Source organism: Melozone crissalis, unplaced genomic scaffold (assembly GCF_028551555.1).
Source record: "Melozone crissalis strain CALT ecotype California unplaced genomic scaffold, PUWL_Pcris_2 ptg000057l_1, whole genome shotgun sequence".
Lineage (NCBI taxonomy): Eukaryota > Metazoa > Chordata > Aves > Passeriformes > Passerellidae > Melozone > Melozone crissalis.
The window spans coordinates 3,679,158-3,703,098 of record NW_026535835.1 but is presented as its reverse complement, the minus strand read 5'-3'; the positions used below and the strand labels follow the sequence as shown (position 1 = coordinate 3,703,098).

General features: G+C 47.2%; 2 protein-coding genes across 3 annotated transcripts in view; one reads left to right on the top strand and one right to left on the bottom strand.

Annotated features, from left to right (window-relative positions):
• Positions 1-16,582, top strand: part of RCC1L (RCC1 like) — a 35,546-nt gene extending 18,964 nt beyond the window's left edge. The window contains exons 11-12 of one of the 2 annotated variants that reach the window (XM_054287464.1): positions 2,814-3,005; positions 16,412-16,582. In XM_054287464.1, the coding sequence (XP_054143439.1) occupies positions 2,814-3,005; positions 16,412-16,537 (318 nt within the window). In that variant the 3' untranslated portion in view covers positions 16,538-16,582. Of the gene's footprint in view, positions 1-2,813; positions 3,006-5,520; positions 5,902-16,411 lie in introns of those variants that run through there. The other variant, XM_054287465.1, reaches the window with a different exon arrangement.
• The window catches only part of CASTOR2 (cytosolic arginine sensor for mTORC1 subunit 2), a 122,560-nt gene continuing 106,215 nt past the window's right edge, over positions 7,597-23,941 (bottom strand). Inside the window, exons 3-9 of the mRNA XM_054287468.1 lie at positions 19,342-19,535; positions 18,357-18,489; positions 17,013-17,136; positions 16,135-16,245; positions 14,711-14,793; positions 13,032-13,126; positions 7,597-8,019 (exon numbers count right to left, since the gene is read on the bottom strand). Of these exons, the coding sequence (XP_054143443.1) occupies positions 7,954-8,019; positions 13,032-13,126; positions 14,711-14,793; positions 16,135-16,245; positions 17,013-17,136; positions 18,357-18,489; positions 19,342-19,535 (806 nt within the window). The 3' untranslated portion in view covers positions 7,597-7,953. The remainder of the gene's footprint in view (positions 8,020-13,031; positions 13,127-14,710; positions 14,794-16,134; positions 16,246-17,012; positions 17,137-18,356; positions 18,490-19,341; positions 19,536-23,941) is intronic.

Below are 23,941 nucleotides of genomic sequence, written 5' to 3'. Positions count from 1 at the left end.
TGATCACCCACCCTCTAATTCTAATGGAAACAAGGCGGGAATGGGTTAAACAAGGAGTTAACAGTAAGAGAACGAGACAGGCTCTTCCAAAGGCTGGAACAGAGTTTCTGAAGCTGCATCCTACTGTGAGTTACTGCCTCTTCTGTCTGTCCAGAGCCATGGCTGTCCTGGTGCCTGGGTCAGCAGAAGTGTCCCCTCTGTGTCACTGTGCAGGAGGAGGCACTGGCAGAAACCGTGGCTGCCACTGTGCTAAAATGAGCACCCTGCTCCTCATGTCCCACACCCTTCGTGTCCCACAGGCCCCCAAGTCAAGCCTGGAGCCCCTGCACAGGGGAGGGATAACAATGCCTGGCCACAGGAGCAGGGACAGGGGACACAACGCTGCTGGCTGTGACACCATAGTCCTGGGCTGGAAACAGGCACTGCCCTGTGCATTTCCAGGCCTTAACCTGGGCTCTGATGGCACTTGGATGCAGTTCTCACACTATTACCAACAGCCAGTGGATTGGCAGGATTAGCTTTAGCAGCAGTGGCTGGAGGATGAGAGATGAGGGCAGCCCTGGATCCAGCACAACCAGAAGAACCCAGAAGAGGCTGCCCTGGGATGCTGATTTTCTGCCATGGTGTCACTGGAGCAGTTTGCAATTGGAGAAAAAAAGACCTGAAGGAAGGAAGCACTGGCACATGGGTAGGTGGGGTTTGGGGGAGAACAAGGACATGACTCCTGTTTAATTCCATGATAAAACTAAAAAATGGCTGAGGTCATTGAGCTGGACCAGACAGTTCCTAATGGTGAAGGAGAAATTGGCTCCTCCTCCTGCAGAGCCCCCTCCTCCATACTCTGAACCTCCTGCATCTGCACCAACAGACTGACACACAAGGCCAGGAAAAACAGAGATTTGCTCCCAGGAAGGAAATGTTAAAACTCAGGGATTTCTTCAAGAGCAGCCCTGGTTCAGTAACCTGTCTGTCTGTCTGTCTGTCTGTCCTGCTGCAGGGAACATCCCATGCCCCTGGGCTGAGCCCTGGTGGGAAGGGTCCTGCTCTCTGCAGGTTGGTCCTGCCTAGAGGCCTTGTCCCACAGCTGTAAGAGCAGCACCAGCTCTTCAGGTCATTTCAGTGATCTCAAAAACGCAACCCCATCCAAGGCTGGCATTAGAAATCATTGCAAGAAACAGCTGCAACAAAAGCTGCAGGTTTTTTTCTCTTTTGCTGTATAGGAACCCCTGGTTCCCTCCTTCAATGTCCCACATGACAAACACTCCTGCTTTTGCCACTGACCACAAATCCACAGAGGAGACTGTTGCTCCTTCAGCAGAAGGGAAACACGCTTTGCATTCCCTTCCAGCTGATGGGAATGGCTCTGTGCAGGCAGCAGGGACTCACAGGATGAGGGAGCTCTGAGTTTACTGGGGCTGTCTCTCCCCTGTGACCTGGCCCAGAGCAGCATCCAGCCTGAGCCTGGGGCTGCTTCAGCCTTTAGCTGGAAATGGGGCTGAATTCCCCTTTTGGGGCCCAAAGGAGCAATTAATGCTCACAGCAGCAACCTGGCAAGTGGGTGCTTCAAGCAGCATTCCCACAAGGAATCAGGTACCTGTAAAATGTTTTTCAAGTAACAAATGGAGTAGGAATCCTCAAGCTTATTCCTGTAACTGCAGAATGCTGGTTTAAATCCTCAGGGGGCTGAAATAGAAGCAGAAAGCCAGCCAGAGTAGGGGGATTCTGAACTGCAGCCTCCAATGGCATCTTCCCATAGGGGCTGTGCAACAGACACTGCCTCTGCCACAGCCACACAAGGAGGGAAGAAGAAACCAGCCCCTGCAAATTGAAGAGTGAAAGGAACCCTGGTTTTGGCATAATCTTTTAGGGTTGGGAGGACCCTGGTAAAACCACTGGGTCTGCCTAGAGAGGGACATGGCACCTGGCCAGCTCTCCTATGGTACAGGCAGAGGACAGAGCTGGACAGAGGGGCCATGACATGCTCCTGCTCTGCTCTCAAACATGTTTCAACATTTCAATCCTGCCTGATGCCTGATGGGCATTTCTGTCCATGTCTGCTCCAAAATCCACCCACAGTTCATTTACAGATATTTGCAGAAAGCTAAAAATGGATGAAACCAAAACCCCAAGGGATCCCAGGGCACTGAAGAGCTGTTTTACAAATTTTACAACTGTCCTGCCCCACACAGCTGGGACAGGGCTGAGCTGGGCTGGCTGTGGCCACACTGGAGCTGTGCAGGGGAGGAGCTGCCATCCCTCTGCCACTGTCTTCACCTTGGCCTCAAAACTGGGCACTCCCAGCTGGGAGGAGGTGCCAGGGGTTTGTGTTCCCTCTGCAAACTCAGGGCATGCAGAAGCACAGGTCATGGCTGCAAGAGGATTATGGAGCAGGGGGAAGCTGTTCCATGTAATCTGCAATAACCAGGTTATTCGTTAATTCATTCCCAGGCTTTGAACCTGAAATGACCAGGGCTGTCTAGAGAGACCAAGAAAGAGAGGTACTGAACCCTAAAATTCACACCCTAAAATGAGAATGTACTTTGACACTTCATCCATTTCCCCTTCATACAACAGGGGCTGTGCACTGCTCTGTGCTCAGCAGAGCATCTGCAGAGGCCGTTCCTGCGGCAGGCAGGATGTGCTGATCAGCATCCAGGGCACGTCTCTCACTGCAGAACCCCTTTATTCCCCTCACCTTTGCTAACTGGAGCTGGTAGTTCAACCCAGCTGTGCTTCATAAGGATTAAATAAAGGAGGCCAAGGAAAGCAGAATAACCCAAGATTATCTTCACAGTGAAGTGTTTCCCTTGCAGGGAGCCTGGGAAGGTCCCACAGCCTTGCTGAGGATGTGCAGACTGTTTCCACACCAGTTCAGTGCTGCCAGGATGCCTGAGGGATATTGCTGGCCCCTGACATACAGCAGGGTGCACACAGACAGACAGACAGATGCACTCATGGGGAGAAGGTTTGGAAATCTGGAGACAGGTTTGCACATTTCAGCCAATGTAAATACACCCCAGTGCATGCTACAATCTGTAAATACTGTGGGTAAAGGATTAGTGGGTTTTGCTCTCCTGCAGGTAATAAAAATTTAATCCAATCCAGTGTTTGCAGGCAGGACTGGAACAGGTAAGTGAGATGCCTTAAGCTGCTTACTGGAGATGGCCACAACAGTCAAAGGAACAAAGAGAGAAGAAATCGTCATCAGAAAATTACTTTTTGTCCTCAACAGAATGCTGCTGGGGGACTCCTTCTTTCAGGAATTCGCAGCAATGCTCAGCCTGAGGCCAAACAAAGAATTTCTCCCTTTTCATTAACAGAAAATACCAATTACCCAGTGCTGAGAGGAACACTTGTGCTCAGGGAACAGTGACTGCACCAATGCAGGACCAGCACCTCCTATTCACATTGCTGACTTCTAAGTTAAGGAGTTTGGACGACCTGGTGCTCTTGAACAGTTCTGTGGGTGTATGGATGGGGAAACCCACAAGGATGGGAAGAACCCCTCTGGCCACAGAACCCAACCAGGGACTGGGTTCAAGCAGCCTCTTCTGCTTTTAACAGAAAAAGATCCTTCAACATTTCCATCTATTTAAAAATAAACCACTTACTTCAGCTCTTCACAAGCCAACAAATGTGAATTCCCCAAGAAATATCAGAGCCCTGCACCAGCCATGGGCTGCCACTGCAGACAAACCCAGCAGGAAATCAAATCTTGCAGAGATGCTGGGGAAGGGCACCAGGAAGCAGCTCAGAGGGGGTGCTGCTGCCCAGCCCAGGCCACCCCAGAGCCTCCTCCAGGTTTCCCCAGCTGCAGGAAACCCTCAGGAGCTCCTGCCTTGCCTGGGAAGGCACAGGCAGTGCCCTGTGCCTGCAGCAGCCCCTCTGGAAACCCCAGCCAGGCTCTGGGCAGGCACTGTGCAAACAGACCAGCCCTACTCACAGGCTGAGGCAATTTAGGGCAGCAGCTAAAACATACAGAAAGAAAAAGGAGTGGATTTCCTACAGCCTCTGTGCTTGAGGCACCAAACTGGAGAGGAACAGAATTTTCTGAAGCAGGGAGGGAAATCCAATGCTGCTCCCAGCAAGCAGAGGAGCCCCAGCTTTGCTTCAGGTTGACTGCACTGCTGCTCTTCACTTAACACATGGAGAGAAAAAGCAAGAGTGGAACTAATACTCATACTGCCCATATCTTGAATTAAAAATATATGGTAAATAAGTGTGTGTATACCCTACTAACTACATAGATGCCCCCACAAAGGTGTGTGCTCAGAGGATACACACATACCCTGTACATGTGTGTGAGGGCCCACACCATGTACAGGACACACCCTACACACAAACATGGTATTTATAGGTGTGCAATAGAGACACACTATGGATTTTTATGGAAACAATATGTGCGCATATATATATATATATATACACACACACACACACACACTTGCTCAGTAGAATGGAATTTGCAGTCAAATTCTAATTGGGTTGAGGGACAAAGACAAAATTCTATTTAATAACACAGCTTGGAAAGGTTGAGGCTGCTAAGAAAATAAAGGCCTTGGAGAAAGGAGGATGCATCAAGGCCATGTTCCCTTCCCCTGCCTACCCCTTCCTGCAGTGCTGGAAACACTTCTGCATTTTGCTGTTTGGTGAATTTTGTGCAAGGAGAGGCGAGAGGGCACAGGGAGGGCCCTGCAGCAATGAGGCAATCTCTCATTAGAGCAGCCCTGGCAGCTGCAGGTAATCCAGGCACCCAGCCCAAGGGGCTCCCACTGAGACATGTTCCTGCTTTATCCCCTCAGTACTGAACAGCAAAATGTCAGAGATACTCAGATTATCATAAGGAGAAAGACTCTTCCTTTAAAAATAGGAAAAGGGGAAGAACTTCAACTTCTTCCCCACCCCAAAGGTTGGGTGCTGAGAGAGTGGGAGCTGTGGAGCAGCTTTAAGAGCCTCCCCTACTTTGGGTTCACTCAGCACTGGGGTGTCAATAGTGTGGTGGGATTATTATAACTGTGAAAATATTTAACAAAGCCCCCACAGAGCCCTTCCTGCAGTGCAGGTCCCACATGCAGCACTGCTGTGCAAGTTTGGACTGATCCTGACTTCAGGCTGGTGCAGGGACAAGTTCCACCAATGATGGCCACATTTGGAGTATCTGAGTTCCCACCAGAAAAAATATGAAGGGAATTCTAAAGGGAAAGCATCAAGCTGTCTGAAACAATTTTCTTGGATGTCAGGACAAAACAATAAAAGGAAATAAGAAGGTGAAGCCAAGGACAGTGGCAGCATCAGAGTCCCTCAATGTCATTTTACATCCTGTGAATTTTTCAGGCCAACTCTCCCATGCTGGGACATCAACCTTCCTTTGGAAGATTTGAAATACCAGAGCTTTCTACAGATTTCACAGATTTCACAAATATAAGGCTGATTACCTTGGGAAAAAAATTTAAATTTCAGCCTCTAAAATAGCCTGAGTGCAATGTTAGAAATTTTTTTTTTTTTTTGCTTTCATTTAAGGCTCAGTAAAGCTGCTCCTTGTTTCAAGTTAATTCCTTCCTATCCATGCTGAAGTCCTTTAAAAGCAGCACTGGCACATGCACAGCAACACCTGGTACTCTGATGCCAAAACTGGCATTTCCCAAAGGCTGGCAGAACCCAGAGTAGAAGGAAAACCTGTCCTGATGACTCTGGCATGGTGGCACCGTCCCTGCACACAGCAAAGGCTCAGAATCAACTCAGCAGCTGCACAGCAACTCAACATCCCCTTCCCCAGCCATGCTGCCAATCTGCCACCCAAGGAGAAACCCCCTGACAACATCTGGGCTGAGAAGCCACCACTGCCAGCCCAGCTCAGTGCCCTCAGCACTGGGCAGAGCCACAGCAAACACCTCCAATGCCTTCAGCACTGCACTGACAGCCTGTGCCTGTGTCCTGGGCAGGAGACCAAAGCACCTTTCCAAACAAACACCCAGAGAGGCACAGAGCCACATCTAGAATGAACCTTTAGTCCAGAAATCTGGAGTGAATATAAACATATCATGGGACAATTCTGAAAACCCACGTAAGGAACAGCAGGACATCCTGCTTGGTAAAGCACTGAATGTGTGCCTCAGTGCTCCTCAGCAGGGATGCTGCAGCTCCAGTAGGGCCAAGGAAAGTCATCCTTGCTTTTTCCATGGGTGCTCTGACTCCTTGTCTAGATACCACAAAACATCCCAATGGTGAAAAATCAGATTTGAAACTGAGAGTTTGAATCCAGCAGCATCAGAAACCAGAACTGCTTGGCCCTCCAGTACTGTGAATGCAGAACTAACCAAGCAGCTGTGTCTGTGTGTGTTTGCTTGTCCTACACACCAGTAAATCCATGCCCATGGCACGATCCCAGGTGTTTGCTTTGCTTACTGCCTCCAGATGAGTGCAAACCCCTGGCTCACAGCTGGATATGGCACAGCCTGAGGGAAATCCTGCCAGGGGCTGTCTCTGAAGCATGGCTGGAAAGCCCTCAGGAAAACAGCAAGATCTGCAAATTCTTTATGTCAAGCCTGAAGTGGAAGAAGGTAAGAAATGCAAGATAAGCTGGGGCTGGCAATCACAGCAGCAAGGTCCTCTGCAGGCAGTTCCTCCTCTCAGCAGCCCTTGGTGCACGGGCACAGTGGGGCAGAGGGCTGGCACCCACACCTGGGTAACACTTCTGTCCCAGCACTGCTCTCTGCTGTCCTGCACAGTGCCCACCAGGACACAGGTGCCACTGTGGCCTTGGTGCCAGGCTCCTGCTGGCCCTCGGCTGTGGTACAAGCCAGAACAGAACACACTGCTGCTTCCCCATGGGAAAAGCCCCATCATCTTCTGTGCAGGACCAGATGCCAGCAGGTTTGAGGCATTTTCAGCACCACTCTGCTTTCCCCAGTCAGCAGCAATTTCCACCTGTGGGATGAAAAACTGCAGGAGGGTCCCCACAGGACCCGGGCACCTCTGGCCCTGGCAGAGTTGTGGCTCTTGGCCAAGGAGGCCTGGATGTGCAAGAGCAGCTACCCAGGGACCCTGGGCAGTCCTTTATCTCCCCATGAGTGCACAGTGGATGGGAAAAGCCTGAGGGGACAGGAGAAAAGAGCCCTTCCTCCTCTTGCTGGCCCTGAGGAACAACAAGGGCTGGGGGAAGGCTCTGATGTGGGGTAAGGGGACAACAGCACTCCTGGAGCAGGGCAGGAGAATACTTGCAGAAGTGAGGGAGGGACTGGAAAAAAATGACCCAAAGCAGCCAAGTTTCAATGCAGACCCAAGTCTGGGCTCCCCCTGCCCAGGCTTTCTCAGAGCAGCCAGGCTTTGACAGCAGGGAGAAAGAAAAAGGGGAAATGTCAAACAATTGGATATTTTCCTCTTTTCCAACACCAAATTGTTCTGTCAGGAGAAACAGAACCTTTTGCATCCTATCTCAACACAGGCAGTGACGGACAGTCCTCAGAAGTCTGATGCAAGGAGACAAGCCAGTACTATGCCAGGTCTTTTCTGTTTAATTCCATATTTCACTGTGTTTCTGGTTTTCAGGGCTCTCTGAGGCAGCAGTCTGTCCATCTGCTCTTGGCCCACCCCACTGCTCTCCATGCTGGGTGTCCTTGGGTGTCCCCAGGCAGCTCCTTCCACACAGGGCACAGCCAGGGCTCACTTCACCTTGGAGCTGAACATCAGGAAACCATACAAACTCCCTTTCCTCCTGCCCCTCATTCATAAATTTAATAAAATAACAATAATAATAATAATAATAACAATAATAATAATAATTAAAACAAAGGCTTATTGGAGCTGTTTCTGCTCAACTTTCCACAGTCTCTTTTCATGTCACTCTCTGTAATCAGATTTTTCAAGAAATACTGTGAGAAAAAAAGAATAATAATAATAATAATTATTATTATTAGAATAATAAAAAGCATCTGGAACCAGCTCAGAAGATTTCTAATGCTTTTCAGCTTGACTGACTTGGAGTGCATTGACCACACCATTTATATTTTCTTCAGGTACCTGCAAGAAAACAAAAAGAAAGGTCATGTTCCAGCAAAAGGGGTGACAAGGAAAAGAGAGGCAGGAGACAAAGCCAGACCAGTCCCTGGGTTCCACACTGTTGTCTGCTATCACAAAAGTTTCACACCTTGTTGGTGTTTTCTTGTGGGCAGCTCTTTCTTCTTCAAAAAGCAACCAACCAACTCTAGTTCCTCTTCCCTCCCCCCTACCCAGCCACCCCACTCTTTTATAGCATCTTCTTCTCACTGGTCACAGCTGTGGCCTGTTGAAGTCAGGCTGTTCCTAATCTTTGATAATTGGCCCAGCTGCAACTCCTTAGGGGTAAGATTACTTTCTACACTATCTTTATTTTCTTATATTCTATCCCCCTACAAGTCCCAAGGAGGCAGACACTTTGCTGGTTTTTGCTTACACCTGAAGTTCACTGAGAAAGGGCTCCATGTACAAGGACATCCCTGTTCACCCATGGTACCCCCAGAGCAAACACTGAGAGATGCTGAGGTTTTGCTGTTGTGTGAGGGATGGTGGGAAGCCAACTATGTTGGGGTTTTTCTTTCTCTGATGTTGCGGTGTGATGTCAGGGTTTGCCTCAGATACCTCAGGTCCCTCCCCTGATAATTCCCTCCCAGGTGTGTCAATCACTTCTCCTTTCCCCTCCCAGCCCTGTCTGTCAGTCCTGGCATTCCAGAAGGGCACTGAGTGATTGGCAGATCCAAAGGATGCCCTCTACCCCTGGGGGCATTGGGCCATCCAGGTGTCCTTTGTCCCTTTGTCCCTCCCCTCCTGTCCCTGCTTGGTGGCTCCCTGCCCCTTCCCTGCCCTCTCCCCGGGTTAAAGGAGCAGCAACCACGGGCTCAGGGAGTTCTGTTGGAGCTGGTGCTGCATTCAGAGGCCTGTGGGCCAGAATAAAGCTCTGGATCCAAACCCTCCATCAGAACCGACTCCTTTCCTTCACCATCCCCTTAAAGCTTCTCTGCCAGAGGGAAACCTGAGGAGCAGCCCCTGTTATGGGGGAAAGCTCCATCCCAGCACCACCAGAGCTCCTGCAGGCCTGGATTTGTCCTCATGTGCCCAGCTGCAGCACCCAGCCAGCCAAAAGTGTCTGTGGGGTGAAACCACACACCCAGCCGGCCCAAATTGTCTGTGGGGTGAAACACCACACACCCAGCCAGCCAAAAGTGTCTGTGGGGTGAAACACCACACACCCAGCCAGCCCAAAGTGTCTGTGGGGTGAAACACCACACACCCAGCCGGCCAAAAGTGTCTGTGGGGTGAAACACCACAGTGCCACTGTTTGGATCAGCAGCAGGGCCAGACAAGCTCAGGCACATCCTGTCCATCTATATTGGTATTATTCCAATACTCTCTGCTCTTCCTGTCCCCTCCTTTCCCTTCCCTTTGCTGGTGAAGCACTTGCAGCCAGGAGCTGACTCATGCCAGGTGCTGATGGATTTGTGTGGCTGCCTGAGGGCTCCATGAGGCTCTTGGGGCACCCTACAGGTTTGGGACCTGCAGGTGGGGATGGGAAGGCCATGGAGGGTGACAGGAGGACACACCCATCAAAAGAGGAAGAGAGCTACCAGTCTGTTTGTGGTGCTTTCTTATCCAGGCTTGTGAGGAGACTTAACCATTGAAATCTGTATTATCAATGATGTCTTTTCATATTTACTGCAAGAAAAATCTCTTGTAACAGAAGATGCAAAATATCTCAGAGTGACTGTCACTGGCAGAAAAGAACATCAAAAGTAAAGTTACATCTGGCAGAAAAAGTGTGTCTGAACTCTACATAAACTCCAAGACACTGGCAGCCCTTGAAAAGTGGAAAGAGGACTGAGAGAAAAATAAATTATCCCTAAGTTTCTGCAAGAAGCCAATAAAATTCATATCAAGTAAATTGAAGAAGGAACTGTCTCCTCTACAAGGTATTTAAGACCAAGAGTACAATACCTGAATTCACTGGACACTCTCAAGAGCTCAGACAGTGGAAATACAACTGGTTGTGTCTTTCTATGAGGTTTTTACCAAAACTGAGAAAAAAGCCCATGAGAAATAACAAGAAAAATGTTCAATTTTCCAATAGGAAGATGGAATAACAGCAGTCAACTCTGATGATGTGAGAACAAAAGTCATTTGGAAAGGAAGAAAATCATCTTAAAACAAGCATCCAGCAAACTCTTCTGGTTTAGAAGGAAAACCCTAGGACACCTCCCCTATAAGGAACAGGATTTTGAGGCAGGACTCTCCACTGCCTCCCCTTCATCATTTTTCCCAGCACACTGAACACTGCAGCACAAGGAGCTGTTTGACTTTTCCTCCACATAAGATAATGAGAAAAGACATAGTTGTCATTTTTTTTAACCACAGCCAGCCCCAGTGATGCTCAGTGGGTCTTTCTGTCTGATTCCTGAGCACTGGCCAGAAGCAGGAGGAGGCAGCTCTGGGCAGCTGCTTTGACCTGCACAGACCCATCTCCTCCATGAAAAAACACAGTGCTCCTTCACTCAGGCAAAATTCCTGACCCCCTAACAGGACAGAAATTATATCAATCACCCCCCAAATGTTTTGGCAGGGTTTTCTCCAGGACAGATGAGCAAACAAATTTGATTTGTAGGACCCATCCTAGTTTGCCACCAGTGGAGGAGGCCTTGCCCTCCCTGCTCCCTGGAAATAACCCCTGTCCAAGGCAGCTGGTGCACTGTGCTCCCTTCTCAGGTGGAGTGCAGAACAAAGCACTGACCAGGAAGGGAGAACCAAAGCTCCAAATTACATCCCAGACACAGCTTCAGCCTCTTCAGAAGCAAAATGCTGGTGAAACAGAGCAAGACACCTGCGGACATGAGGCAGCAAGAGCAGAGTACCTGGAAAGGCAACTCTTCCTCCTTGCCCTCTCTAGAGGGAGCTGGTAACCATGATTCTGTCCAGCCTGGCCCTGCATCACCCAGGGGACACAACAGAGACCTGGAGGTTCCCATCTCAACATTGTCTCCCAAAGGGATTTTGTCTCTAGCACAAGTCCTGATTACCAGGGCAAACATCTACAGCTACAGCATGGCAGGAAGATCAGAGTATTACACTCAGGTCAAATAAAAATTAAGTAGCAAAAACCACCTTAAGATGCACAAGAGAAAAAAGATCAGATCAAAGGGAACAACACATTTTTATACAGTACTTTAAATTGCTGACAACAGGTACTAAACTACCTTAATTAAAGAAAGGGAGAATTTAGAGAAAGGGTTCAAGATACATTTACTCCTCAAGAAATGTCACTAGAAGTCAAAGTATCTGGGTAACAAAGTTAAGGAAAACATGACAAAATCTAGGTCAGGTCTTGGCTAACAAAGTCACCCTAAAGCCAACAAGCATCCAGCCCAGCCAGCACACCCAGAGCAAAGTCACGCAAAAAATACCTGAACCTTCCAAAGGATGGAAGGGTTTGACAACTGGAACAGCACTGTCCAGGTGAAAAGGCTTTTAAAACCATAAAGAAAATGGTAAGGAGCAAAGAAAACCACTGAAACAGTGCTTTGAGTAAGGAAGACCTGCAGACCTGCATGGCCCCACACCCTGCCAGCTGCTGGGAGCAGGATCTGTGGGCTGGAGGCAGCAGGATGAGCATCTGAGAAGGTGGAGCTGCCTGCAGAGTCATTACAATTGTGTGGTGTAAGTTTTCAGCTACAGATCTATTTTAGCTGATAGGGCTGAGCTCTCACGATATGGCTTGACATGTAGAAGCACTCTGCACCTTGTGCTCTGCACAGAAAGTGCACACCTGGGGCCACACAATGGGCAGAAATGGGAGGCAAAGCTAACAGTATTGATTTTTAAATGGTGCTTTATTAGCTTATCTTATCAGCACAGTTAATATTAAAAAATATAAGACAAACATATATAACACTCTGACCTTTGCTATCTGAAATAATATTTACTTTTACTCTTTACACACATGACCCATCAGCTGTGAATGGTTCACACCAACTGTGAAAAAACAAAGTCATTATAAAAGCCCCAAACCTGCTCTGATCTCACTAGAGCTTTTACAGGTCAGAGGTAGGACCTCAACAGTCAATTTGCAAGTGATGGAAAGAGAAGTATAATGCAATAAAAGGCACATTTAAGAAAAAAAAAAGAATAGTATAAAGCAGCTGACTCTCTCCTTCAGGATTGGGGAAATGGGTTCCAAGAAAAATGCCATCCCATTTGTGGCTACAGGCATTGCATTTTCCCTTTCTAGGGAAATTCCTCATTTTAGAGGGTGTCTTCTCTACAAAGGAAGAACAGAGGTAGACTTAGAAAGTAAAATATCCATCAGTACAAAAAACAAAGAGAACTCCCCAAGGATGGCAAGACTCTCGTGTTGATAACTGTGCTGCAACTGCTGATGGGCACTCATGAGAACAAACATGGCAACAACCTTATCTGCTCCAAAATCACCTTCTCCTGCTGTGCTGGCAATTCTTGTTTGTGTATCACAAACCAGGAAGATGCAGGGACAGCAGAGCTAAGGGATGGGTCTCAGAAAGCAAAGGTTAGGACAGGGCAGACACCAAGGGATGAAGGCAGGGGTCTGCTACTGGTGGACTGTCCAAAAAGTTCCCAACACACAAAGGCACCTGTGATGGCCCTCCCTTAAGGGCAAGGAAGCACCTAAGGAACCACCTGAGGGTCTGGAGCCTGCAACTACTTTTGGAAGGAAATAGAAGAGTTTGTGCCTGTTCCTAATAGAAGATACAGATGCAGTGGAAGAAGGTGCTCAGGGAGGGTGTGAAGTTTCCATCACTGCAGGTAAGGACTGAGAACAACACTCACTAACACAGCTTTGCCTTGGGTAGGGCCACGCTTGGTTCAGGAGGCTCTCATGCAGGGCAGGGACAGCCAGGAGGCTGAAGACAGGAATTTGCTGGGCTGGAGCAAAGGCACTCCAATGAGCTATCCAGGTGAGAAGTGACATTCTCATAATGTTTTCTCCTAAGGAAAGATCTCCCCTACTCCAGAGAAGCTGTTTCCATACTCACCAAGGCATGATCAAACTTAAAAGTACTGATGTAGTAGGCTGGGATGTCAGCTGCAGCCAAAGGCTCAGAAATCTGAGCGACAATTCCACATTCATCTGTGGGGAGACAAAACATCAAACATTGTCTGCAGGGGCTTGCAAAAGTCTCAGAGATCACCAGCTCCATGCCTACATATGAGAAGTTTGTCTTCACAAACTCCAATCAGAAGGAATCTCTGTAATAAAATGTATTCTTTCTCACAGAATCGAGGTTTTGGGCCACAATAAAACATAGGAAGTTTGTCTTCACAAACTCCAATTGGAAAGAATCTCTGCAATAAAATGTATTCTTTCTCACAGAATCAAGCTTTTGGGCCACAACAAAATATATGGAGAAGTTTGTCTTCACAAACTCCTATCAGAAGGAATCTCTGTAATAAAATGTATTATTTCTCACAGAATCAAGTTTTTGGGCCACAACAATACATTGCACATTTAGTTTTATTACCTTCTTTTTGCTACACAGAGAAAAACATTTTCCAAAGGCACAAAACCAGTAGAACTGGAATGATTTAGAGGTCCAAAGAAAGGCACTGAACAATGTTCAACAAGAAAGCACAAAACCCAGCCCCTTATATCTTTAACATCCATTTTTCTGTTATTGAACACTTGGCCCTGAAACTCTGAAGGAGGAGATGCTGACCCATTAGTCAGCCTGGACACATGGTTCCTGGGCTACAGCCCACCACAGCCCCTGAAACAGCATTTCACACAGTGAAAGCTGGAGTTTTACTCATTCAAATTCAACATTTGAACTTGATTTGAAATTAACATATTTAAACATCAAATATTTAGGGGCCTGGTCAATGTCCTGATGTGCTATCAATGACATATCATGCTATTTCTATATATTTTCCTCAAAGATACGTAAAAAGAAAATTTCCTTCTTCCACTTTTGGTGGTCTGGTGTACAAGTTGCAATTAAATACAAAAATTGGCCCAATGTATTTCAGAAATGTTCTTGAAGTTTGTATTTTCTAAGTGGTTCAGAGCCCCCAGGAAGGAGCCATTGCATTTCCTGAAGATCAGGCCTTTTTGCATTATTCAGATCAGACCCTTAAAATTGCAGGGGACATAGAAATAAAAAGAACACTACTGCAGACATGAAGCATTTTCTCTGTGCTACTTAGGACCAGTATTCTTTTGAGTAGAGAAAACATGTGCAGGACTGGATGTGAAACACATCTGTGAACAAGGCTTCTGCTTGAACTGCTATAAATCTATAAAAAGTCTACTGGAATAACAGAATTACCCAGGCACTGCACTGGAGTATGACACTGCTTTCTGAGCACTGATTTCAGTAATCTACAATGAACTCCCACCTTTTAGTCCAGTTTTTCTCTTTAACCAAAGCCCCAGCTGTAGCCACCCCCAAAGTCCAGCAGATGAATGCAATGCAGCTGGAACTGTAGCATGTAGCACTTTTAGGAGTATATTCAGAAGTCAAACTATCAAATAGTTTGACATTTGATTTAACATTTAATAGGAGTGAGGCTCCTGTTTGAAAATCTCAGCTCACAAAGTCATGTTAAGCTGCTGGCTCTTAAAAGCATCAGCCTCAGATGGATTTTTCCATACTCCTTGAAGGCCCTGAGGTGACTGCCTGCCTGCACACCAACTGATCCTCCAAATGTCACTTACCAAAGCCAAGAGGCTGCCCACCAATCCTCACCATCTTCCAGAGCTCACCAGATGCACTTGTAAACAACAAATTATTAGGAAATCTGTAAAAAAAAAAAGGAACACAAAACATAGCAATTAAAGCACAGCAGTGTGTCAGATTCTGCCTGTGGGGGATCTGCTCTTCCTGCATCCTTGAGATGTTTGAAGCCAACAATAACAGGGAGTAGCTTGGGCAAACTGGAAAACTCAAGGCAGGTGGGGCAGATGCACCTGCCTGATCCTCCAGATATCCTGTGGCAAATCAGCAACTCCTGCTGGAGGTGGGCATAGGTACCCAGAGAGGCAAGGAAAAAATCTGTAACAGGCTGTGTCCCAGCTTTGCAAATGTAGAAACTGTGAAGGTTTGATTTGAGCTGCATCTGGAAACACCTAGGGATGGATTATGTTTCCATGGCTGCTCTCAGGAATGTGAACAGTGACCACTGGGTTTGTGTCTGAGCACCTTCAGGGCTTTCTTCCATCCCATCCTGGGACCACTGCAGAGGTCTCCATTTCTTAGCAGGGGGAAGGAGACTGGAGGCTCAGAGAGCTGCCCAAGGTGAAGCAGGCAGCCTGGGAGAGAGGAGAATTGTTCCCCAGATCTCCCACAGCCCAGGCTGAAACTCCAGCTCTCTGGCTCCTCTTAAGACAGACAAAGGTTTACTCCAGTAAGGTCAAAGAAACTTTTAGGAGGGCGATTTATTAATTTGAAAAACAAGTCCAAGGGGCAGGGGACTTATCCCCAAGAACCAAACCCAAACTGCACTACATGTCAAAAGCAAATTTAAGCACTTCTGAGTACAGCACCCCCCCAGACCTGAGAGCCTGTTGTGCTGCACAGCTACAGAAGCACAGACACAGACACAGAGTGTGACTGTTCAGCAGCTGGCTCCTTCCTTGCTGGACAAACAAGCCATGGGCTCCCACTGCCATTGATGCCTTGGGACATTATCATCATAACAAGACTGAACCAAGCCCATCCATGTGTAAAAGCAAAGCAGGAGGACAGCATCACTGACATCCCCACCCTGATTTTGGCCTTTAGCAGGAAAATTCAAACACCTGCACCAGGTTTTCCTTTTGGGTTTTGTTCTTACAAGCACAGCTAATGAGTAACAGAACAAAAGTGCAAAAATCACTTTGCTCCAGTATTCCTCTTTTGAAAGTGAGATAACCCTACAACACATTGATTTGTGATTTCACTGAGGGCTTGGAAAGACCAGTCTAAAATTTAGGCACTGGAACTAAAATGCCAGATTCTACTCAGAAAAGTGAATGGGTGTACAGGCCCATGACACCCATACAAGACAGTCCAAATAATTAACATGGAGGAGTCTAAGGTGCTTCCTGCTCCTTAGAGAACATCCCTTTTTTAAAGGTCTTTTTCTAAGATCAAGGCTCACCTCTGCTGTGTCTGGACATCCATGACCAGGGAGATGTAACCCTCAATGAGAGAAAAGGAGAAAAAGCGAATATGTCCCGAGTCTTCGTTGCCCACCACTGAGTCTTTTACTCTGAAGAAACAGAAGAGAACTACATCAACTGTGGCTAGAAGAGCACAAAAATGGGTTTTTAAAGCAGATATAGCCAGTGAAACCAGAAATGTTCTTATATTGACTTAGGGAAGTGACACTGAGTTCTGGTGTATTATATTGATTTCATTTTTTTTTTATTTTGCAGGTGGGAAACGATCCAGTCCCCACAACTGACAGAACTCTCCATCCCTTCCTCGAGGTCCCCTCACAAGGAGCTGTGGGCCAGGAGCCATGGGCACCAAGGAGCAGGAATACAGCCAGCTGTAGATGATCTGACCCTGTGTGGACATGCAGCACACTGACCACATGGCTGCTGTCACCCTCACTCTGAAAAAACTCAGCTTTCCAAAGCCAGCAGATGTCTTTGGGCACCCTCAATCACCTGTTTGGCTTCCTCTCAGGACAACCCTCTGAGCCTGTGAAACCTCCCTTCCTCCCTCAGTGCAGGGCACTGGAGCAGCACAAGGCCACAGCAGATCCCTGTGGATCCTCTGGCATCCCAGAGGAGCAATCTGTGCCTCCAGACACTCCACAGCTCTCCTGGAAGCCCATCTCCTGCAGGACCTGCAGTCTGTGCCTCCAGACACTCCACAGCTCTCCTGGAAGCCCATCTCCTGCAGGACCTGCAGTCTGTGCCTCCAGACACTCCACAGCTCTCCTGGAAGCCCATCTCCTGCAGGACCTGCAGTCTGTGCCTCCAGACACTCCACAGCTCTCCTGGAAGCCCATTTCCCTGCAGGACCTACCCATTGGAGTAAAACATGACATCCATCAGGAGTGTAGCAACAGTGGGAAGGGTATCTGGATCCAGGCTGGTGACACAGAACATATTACTTGGGCTGGAGAGAGGATGAATGACAGGCCTCTGAACTGAAAGAGACAACACAGACACACAGAGCTATGAAGCCACATCTGCAGCAGGCTCCTGTCCCATCAGCTGTGCTATCCAGGCCCTGCCAAGGGTCACAGAGAAAGCTGACAGTATTTGTAAGGCAGTGCCTCACTGCTGAAGCCCTGCTGCCTCTCAGACAGGGAATGAGGGGCCTGTGGATGATCTGCTCCTGTGCTGGTCTCCCTAAGGCATAGGGTGGTGTCACCCTGCACACCCTGCCCAGCTTTGAGGAGCTTTCAGGCCATTGGGTGCATCTACACTACATGAGGGGCAAGCTAAAGGAGGGGCCAAGAGAAACTGGAAAGTGGAAAAAAATGTAGGTTTCCACCATTAAAAGGCAGGGCTATGGAAGGCTATGGTTGCTGGCAGTCCACCCTGTTTTCCTTAATTTCTGGGGACCTATTTTGCCATAATATCTTGAAAAATTAAAACCCAGCTGCCACACAGCAGTTTGTCTCACAGATTGCAGCCACCATTTAGGCATGCAACCAACAGACCAACACAGCAAACTGTGGGCTGGTGCATTATCAACATGTGTTCACTGTGCCCTTTCCTGATGCTTTTTTTCTTTAAGACTCATTTTCTTACACAAGGCGATTGTTAGCTCTTGAGTGATGAAACTGACTGGCACTTCATAATAACTGATCTCTGCTTTGTCTGGTTATGGGCAAAAAATTACACACATGTCTGTAGGCAAGCATATATATGTAAATTGTTCCTTTTCCTGATTGTGCCCTTTGGCTTGATACTTGCTCCTTTAGCCTGCAAACATCCTAAGGCTCTGTACAGCCCTGGGCTCATTGTGGCTTTGATCCTCACCAAACAATCTTCTCTGTGCATCACTGCAATACTTAAACAAGTTTTTAGAGAAGCCATTTTCTTTTGGAATGTTGAGGCATGGAAATATGGGCTACACACAACATTATTTTTGCAACTGCAACAAACTGTACTTTAACCTTCTGTCCTACCAAAGGCATGTCTTCTCTAGAAAAACTAGCATTAAAAGGCCAAAATTCAGCCAAACTTACTAGTACTGCTCAGAAAGTTAAGAACCTACTCAAATCCTTGGTTGTACTCAGAGAGGCTTGTAAGATTGCAATCTTAAGAAAATATTCATCGAAATGCTGAAGGAAGCCAGGAGACAGAACTCCCACCCCATGTGTCAGGGAGACGAAATCCCTGGCCAGCTGGTGCTTACCTAGTTTTGGTTTGACAAATCCATTTGTTACCCCAAAGTCATCAGCAGCCACTGTCTCCCCATTCACCACTCTGAGGATGGTGAACTCGGCAGCCAGCGTGTGCATCACGAAGGGCAGGTCTCGCTCACGCACCTGAGGGGACAACAGCATCATCTGGGCATGGTGTTATGGAATCTTCTGGATATCTGGTATTATGGTGTTATCTGGATATCTTATATTATGGTATTATCTGGCTATGCACCAGAAATGACAAAACCCTGCAGTGGAGGGCACACACTTTTAGGTCACAGCAAAGTGGACACAACTCCTGCTTGAGTTACCATTTAGGTGTGTCTTAAGAGAAGCACACTGGGTGATATCACTGGCAGTATCAGTAGAATTAAGCACCAGAGTGCTTTTATGACTGTAAAAAGAATGTGGAGATTTCTAAGTGGGAAATGCTTCACCTCTTTTCCTGTAACAGCTCAGCACTGCCTGTTTTTCAGTCTTGTTTCCTCACGAGATAAGACTATGCCTTGTTTGCAAGCACACACACATGTGTGTGAGACAGAAAGTCTGTCTGTCTATAACCAAAACAACTTTGGAGCCTCTTGGCCATCACCAGCCAACCTGACAGGAGACACTATGTTCCTCTAACTTTCAGAAAACCAGTATCTGAGTGATGGTGGGAAGTGCTGCCAGTATCTCCATTTCAGGAGTGAACTGTTGGGTGGGCTCAGCATTCATTAGACACCAGACAAACCATGACAACAAATGCTTCATCCCATGGCAAAAGCTCCTGAGATGCCAGAGGGCCTAACTACAAGGAACAGAGCTTTGGGGAAAGCAGACTTTGGTACTTCTGCCACTCCCAGACAACTCAACAGAACTGTCAAGTCTGACAACTGTCAATTGTCAGTAGACAGATAACTTGTTCCCAGAATTGCCCAACTGAATTTTCATCTGGTGGCAATAACTCTGCCTGGTCCCCTCATGTGCTCTTACCAGGATGAAGTCCGTCTGATAGGTGGAGAGCATGAACACTGAGATGTTTTGGTCAGCTAGGGGTGCTATGACTGACTTGGCAATTTTGGTCACTCCGATGGGCTGGGAGCTGGAGAAGCCTCCTCCACCAGACACCACGTTGAGGGCGAGCCATGTTGCATCGGCCACGCTCAAGTGTTCCGAGGAAGGAAGCTCTGCAGAGACACAAGGGGAGGACAGAAGTTTGGTTTAGAGGCAGACAGAGCCAGGCCCACCATGTGCCAGTATGAGCTTAGCACAGACCTCAGTGCAAGGAGTGAGATGAGCCCCCTTATCCCAACCTCCTGGCCCTCCCATGCTGCTCCACAGGTTCATACTGTGACACTCCTTCATGTGCTGATTACATCAATTTCCATGGCAGGATTCACACAGATTGTCAAGGACAACACAGAGAACTTGGCAATTCACTTGGATGCCAGTGACCAATTCTGTTGACCTTCCCAAGGGGAAACAGCCTGTGGTGGTTGTGTGGTTACAAAAGGAGAGTGCCAATATGAGTCTAAACAAACTGTGTATTCTACTCCCCCCCAATTCATTCCTGACAAACTGTTCATTGCAGGAGCTGCCCATCCTTCACCTGACACCCCAGGCTACAAGCTGGGTGTTAAATTAGATAAGGGAGAAGAAGCAAACCCTTCAATGCAGGGTAGTGTTTCTTCTTCACACCAATCACTCAGCTGTGATAACTCCCCTTTGGAGAAGTACCAGCACAGTCACACCCACCCTGAAATGGGTAATCTCTGCTAATGGACCATAATGGGCACCACCAGAATAGGAGTTGTAACTTGGATCATCAAGAAATCCCCAAAATATCCTATGACTCACATTATTACATCATTCCATTGTGAAGCTCCCCACCTTGGGGGAGGTACTGAGCATTCCTGCCTGAACCTGAGCTATAGAATCTCAACATCACCCCCACCACTGGATGGATCCAGAGGAGGACCAGAACTTCCACAGGAACATGGCATTTGACTGCAACCATCATTTGACAGGACTGTGATCAGCACCCTGACCAACAGGCTGTACTCTTTGTGCCATTCTTCTGTGTATCATTGCATTTATTGCAATCTTTCTATTAAATTGTAACTTCAACCTGAAATCTCTGTCAAGGTAATTCCATGAGGATTCTCCAGGTGGTTTATTTTTCAAAGCAGCACAGTAGTCTTGGACTTGAATCTCTATCATACAATTTCTCCGAACATTTTACTCAAGCTGTTCTGGCCTCTCTTGTTTCCATTTCCCCACTCTAATCTAAACCCAGATTTTGTACTCCTGCACTGGAGATGGAGGTTGGCAGAGCAGCCTGGGCACTATCCCTGGTCTTTGAAGATGCAGAGCAGGCACCCTGTGCATCTGTGGGCTCCTGCCTCCATCTCTAAAGCAGAAGAACCACACAGCTCTGCAAGGGATGGATGGTGTAACACATACACTAGGGATTACAAAGTAATAATGCAAAGATAATGCAAATTACTTTGGAAATGGAAAATACAAAGAATAATACCATTCCACTTGCTTCTAATCTGTTATGGTTAAGTACTAAAAAATCTGCAGCTAAACAATTTAATACAAATTATTAACTGTTTTAAAGAATTCTTAATACATTAACAGCCCAGAAAAGCAGATGCAGACTCTGGAATGAAGGCATACACTGCTCTAGGATTCTCTGGGTTTTTTATTTTTTTTGGGGTAAATTATAGAAATAAACAGTTCGGATCCAGAGTAACAAATGCATAATCTCAGCTAAATCAACTTGGGGTAAGGAACTTGATTTCAGATGCAGATCCAGCCAGCAAGGCCACAGCAGGCATGCCAGGGAGGCCAACACTCAGCTCAGAGGTGGGATGCAGCCCAGGAATCCAAAATCATGGAGCCCAGCATTGCTGCTCCTGCAGTAGCACTCTGGCACTTTAGGCAAGTGTGGATTTCTCCATGTCTACACACTCCTGGCTCCTCCATCCTTTCTTTCTCCCTCAATGAGACCTTTAGGAGCTGTTTCTGTACAGCCCCAGAGACCCTGTAATAAATTCCTAACCTCACCCTCTCTGAATCCTCAGGCATCCCTTCCCTGAGACACTGACAGCACTGCAAACCCAAAATGATCTGAATAACAAACACATTTTGCTCTCTTCAATAACCTCGATTGTGTGCAGCATGAAAACAACCCTGAGCATACACACTGCAAACAGTGGGGACACTGAGGGTTCTGCTTCTGCATTTTGATATTTAGCTTCATAAACCAATGTTTCTTTTTTAATAATCAGAGCTTATGTGGAATGAAAACTAGACACCAGGGAGAGGAGGTAAGTTTGTGCATTAATCAACAGTATGTTATGTCAGAGAGATCTGTGCAAGGTACTTGAAGCAAATTACTGCAGCAAAATACCATTTTCTCATCAGTTTTTTGCATCACCTCCAAACCCAAGCTTTCTGCATCACCTGGCATGGAGAAGCTGGAGCTCAAAACAACTTCTGCTGAGCTACAAATGTGCCAGGGTCCTGTTCTCACCAAGGGATCCCACCTGCAGCAGGCACATCCAGGTGTGCCCAAGCCCACTAATGACTCACTCCTGGCAAGGAGATCACAGCTCATTCCCTGCTCTATACACAGAGGAGATGATATTCCTGCTTTGTACATGTGATAAGGACTGCAATTCACTAAATACCAATTTAAACACAATTTTGGGCCAGGGATGTGATGGAAGATGCAGTATTTTGTGGTGGACAGAGGCATTTTCCCATTCCACTCCAGCAGCAGCTGTGCTGGATGAGCTGCCCCAAGAAGACCCCATCAAGCACTTCCTCAGGGGGAAGGAAGGCTGATTTGCTCATTGTACTTGTAACTACTGGGAAGTGTTAATAATTTCTGGGTTTATGTGTTTAACAGGCCCTATGAAGTATGACAAGGGCCATTGCATTTGCATAAGTAACCTGCTTCTCATGATTCAATTAACTTGGAAAAATATATAGGAAGTGATTGAAATACCAATTTTGGACACTGTTTCTACCAGGCAGCCAGATAGAAAAGTACAGCCCAAATTTAAATGAAACAAACCTTAGCTGAAGACTCACCAAATTCATCTAAATAGCATTAAATAAGGCATGTGGGATGGTGCTTTGCCCAGGAAGGTGTTGAGTGCTGTAAACCCAAAGAGAGCTGAGAACACCAGCTGTAACATTAGCACAGACTCAGGCAGAGTAAGGTAATAAATAATGAGCAAAATGAGGAATTGCCCACATTCCAGGACCACCTTCATTGGAATGGATGGAATTAAATTCCATCACCACCACTTCACCCACAGGAGAACAGAGCTCCAGGCCCCCACAGCTTCAGCATGGCCACATCCCTTGTCCTTCCATTGGGCAGAAATCTCTCTGCTGGGCTCTCAGGATCCTCTTGGTTTATCAGAGTGCAGTCACTCCCACTTCTGATTATGGGGGACATCTCAACTCTGGCTGAGAAAGACTTCAGAGATTTGGGCTTTGTTTATTATAATCAGGGTTTTCATTTTGACCTTTCATTGGGATGAAGCCTTAAGATTGTTCTGGTTTTGCTGTGTAAGGCTCTGCAGAAGGCACCAGGAGCCTGCAGGCTCCATAACCATCATTTGCAGTCCAACATGACACCTACCACAGTCTGGAAGAGCAGGATTCCAGACTCAAGCTGTTATTCCATCCATGGTCTCTGGTATGGAACACCACCAGCCTCAACAACAAATGATCAGTGTGATAGTCCAGGATGATTTTCCCTGGCAATGCAACACTGGGAACCAAGTGCTGCTGGTCTCCAAAAGCCTGTGGGGCTGCTCTCCATTGGCACAGGTACCAAATTAATGCCAGGCCCTGTGCAAACCCAACCCACCCAGCATGTCAAATAAGATTTAGGATGTGAGTAACTGCTTATTCACAGCACAGATGATTTACAAGGTATGGAGCCTGTCCAGAGCCTCACTGGCAGCCACAGCTGAAGTGGAGCAGTCTCCCCAGCACATCACCCTGGCATGTGAGGTGCTGACTATCACAGTGGCCATAATTGGCTCCTGAGCTCCAATAATCAATACCATTTCCAAGGAGGACAACAAACACTGGCTGAATCCCAAATAGGATTGAATTGCTGCTGCTGGAGCATTATGCAATGCTGTAAATACTGTGAGCTGCTGCTCCTAAAATATCCTTGGGAGGATGCTGGGATGATGGTGAGATTCCAGCTCGTGGGTCTTTGCAAGCAGCCAAGGAAGTCACAGAGAGCAGGGAAGGAAGATCTCCAGGTTTACAACCCTGACCAGAGTCAGTCTGATTGTCAGTTTGCTGTCAGCTTGCACAGCATTAGAAAAATAACATTCTTTCTGCCTACCTTTTCCACCCTGAAGACCCCTCAGTTTCAAACACCCTGCATAGCAGGAGGCACAGCACTGGGACAGAGCCCTACCTCTCCAAAAGAACACTGGGAAATGTGCAAAATGCTCTGAGAAAGGGCAACATCACCAGAACTTTTTTCCTTTTCTGTACCTAGTTTAAATGGGTTCATATTTCTCATTATAAGGTTATAGCTAAGGGGGAA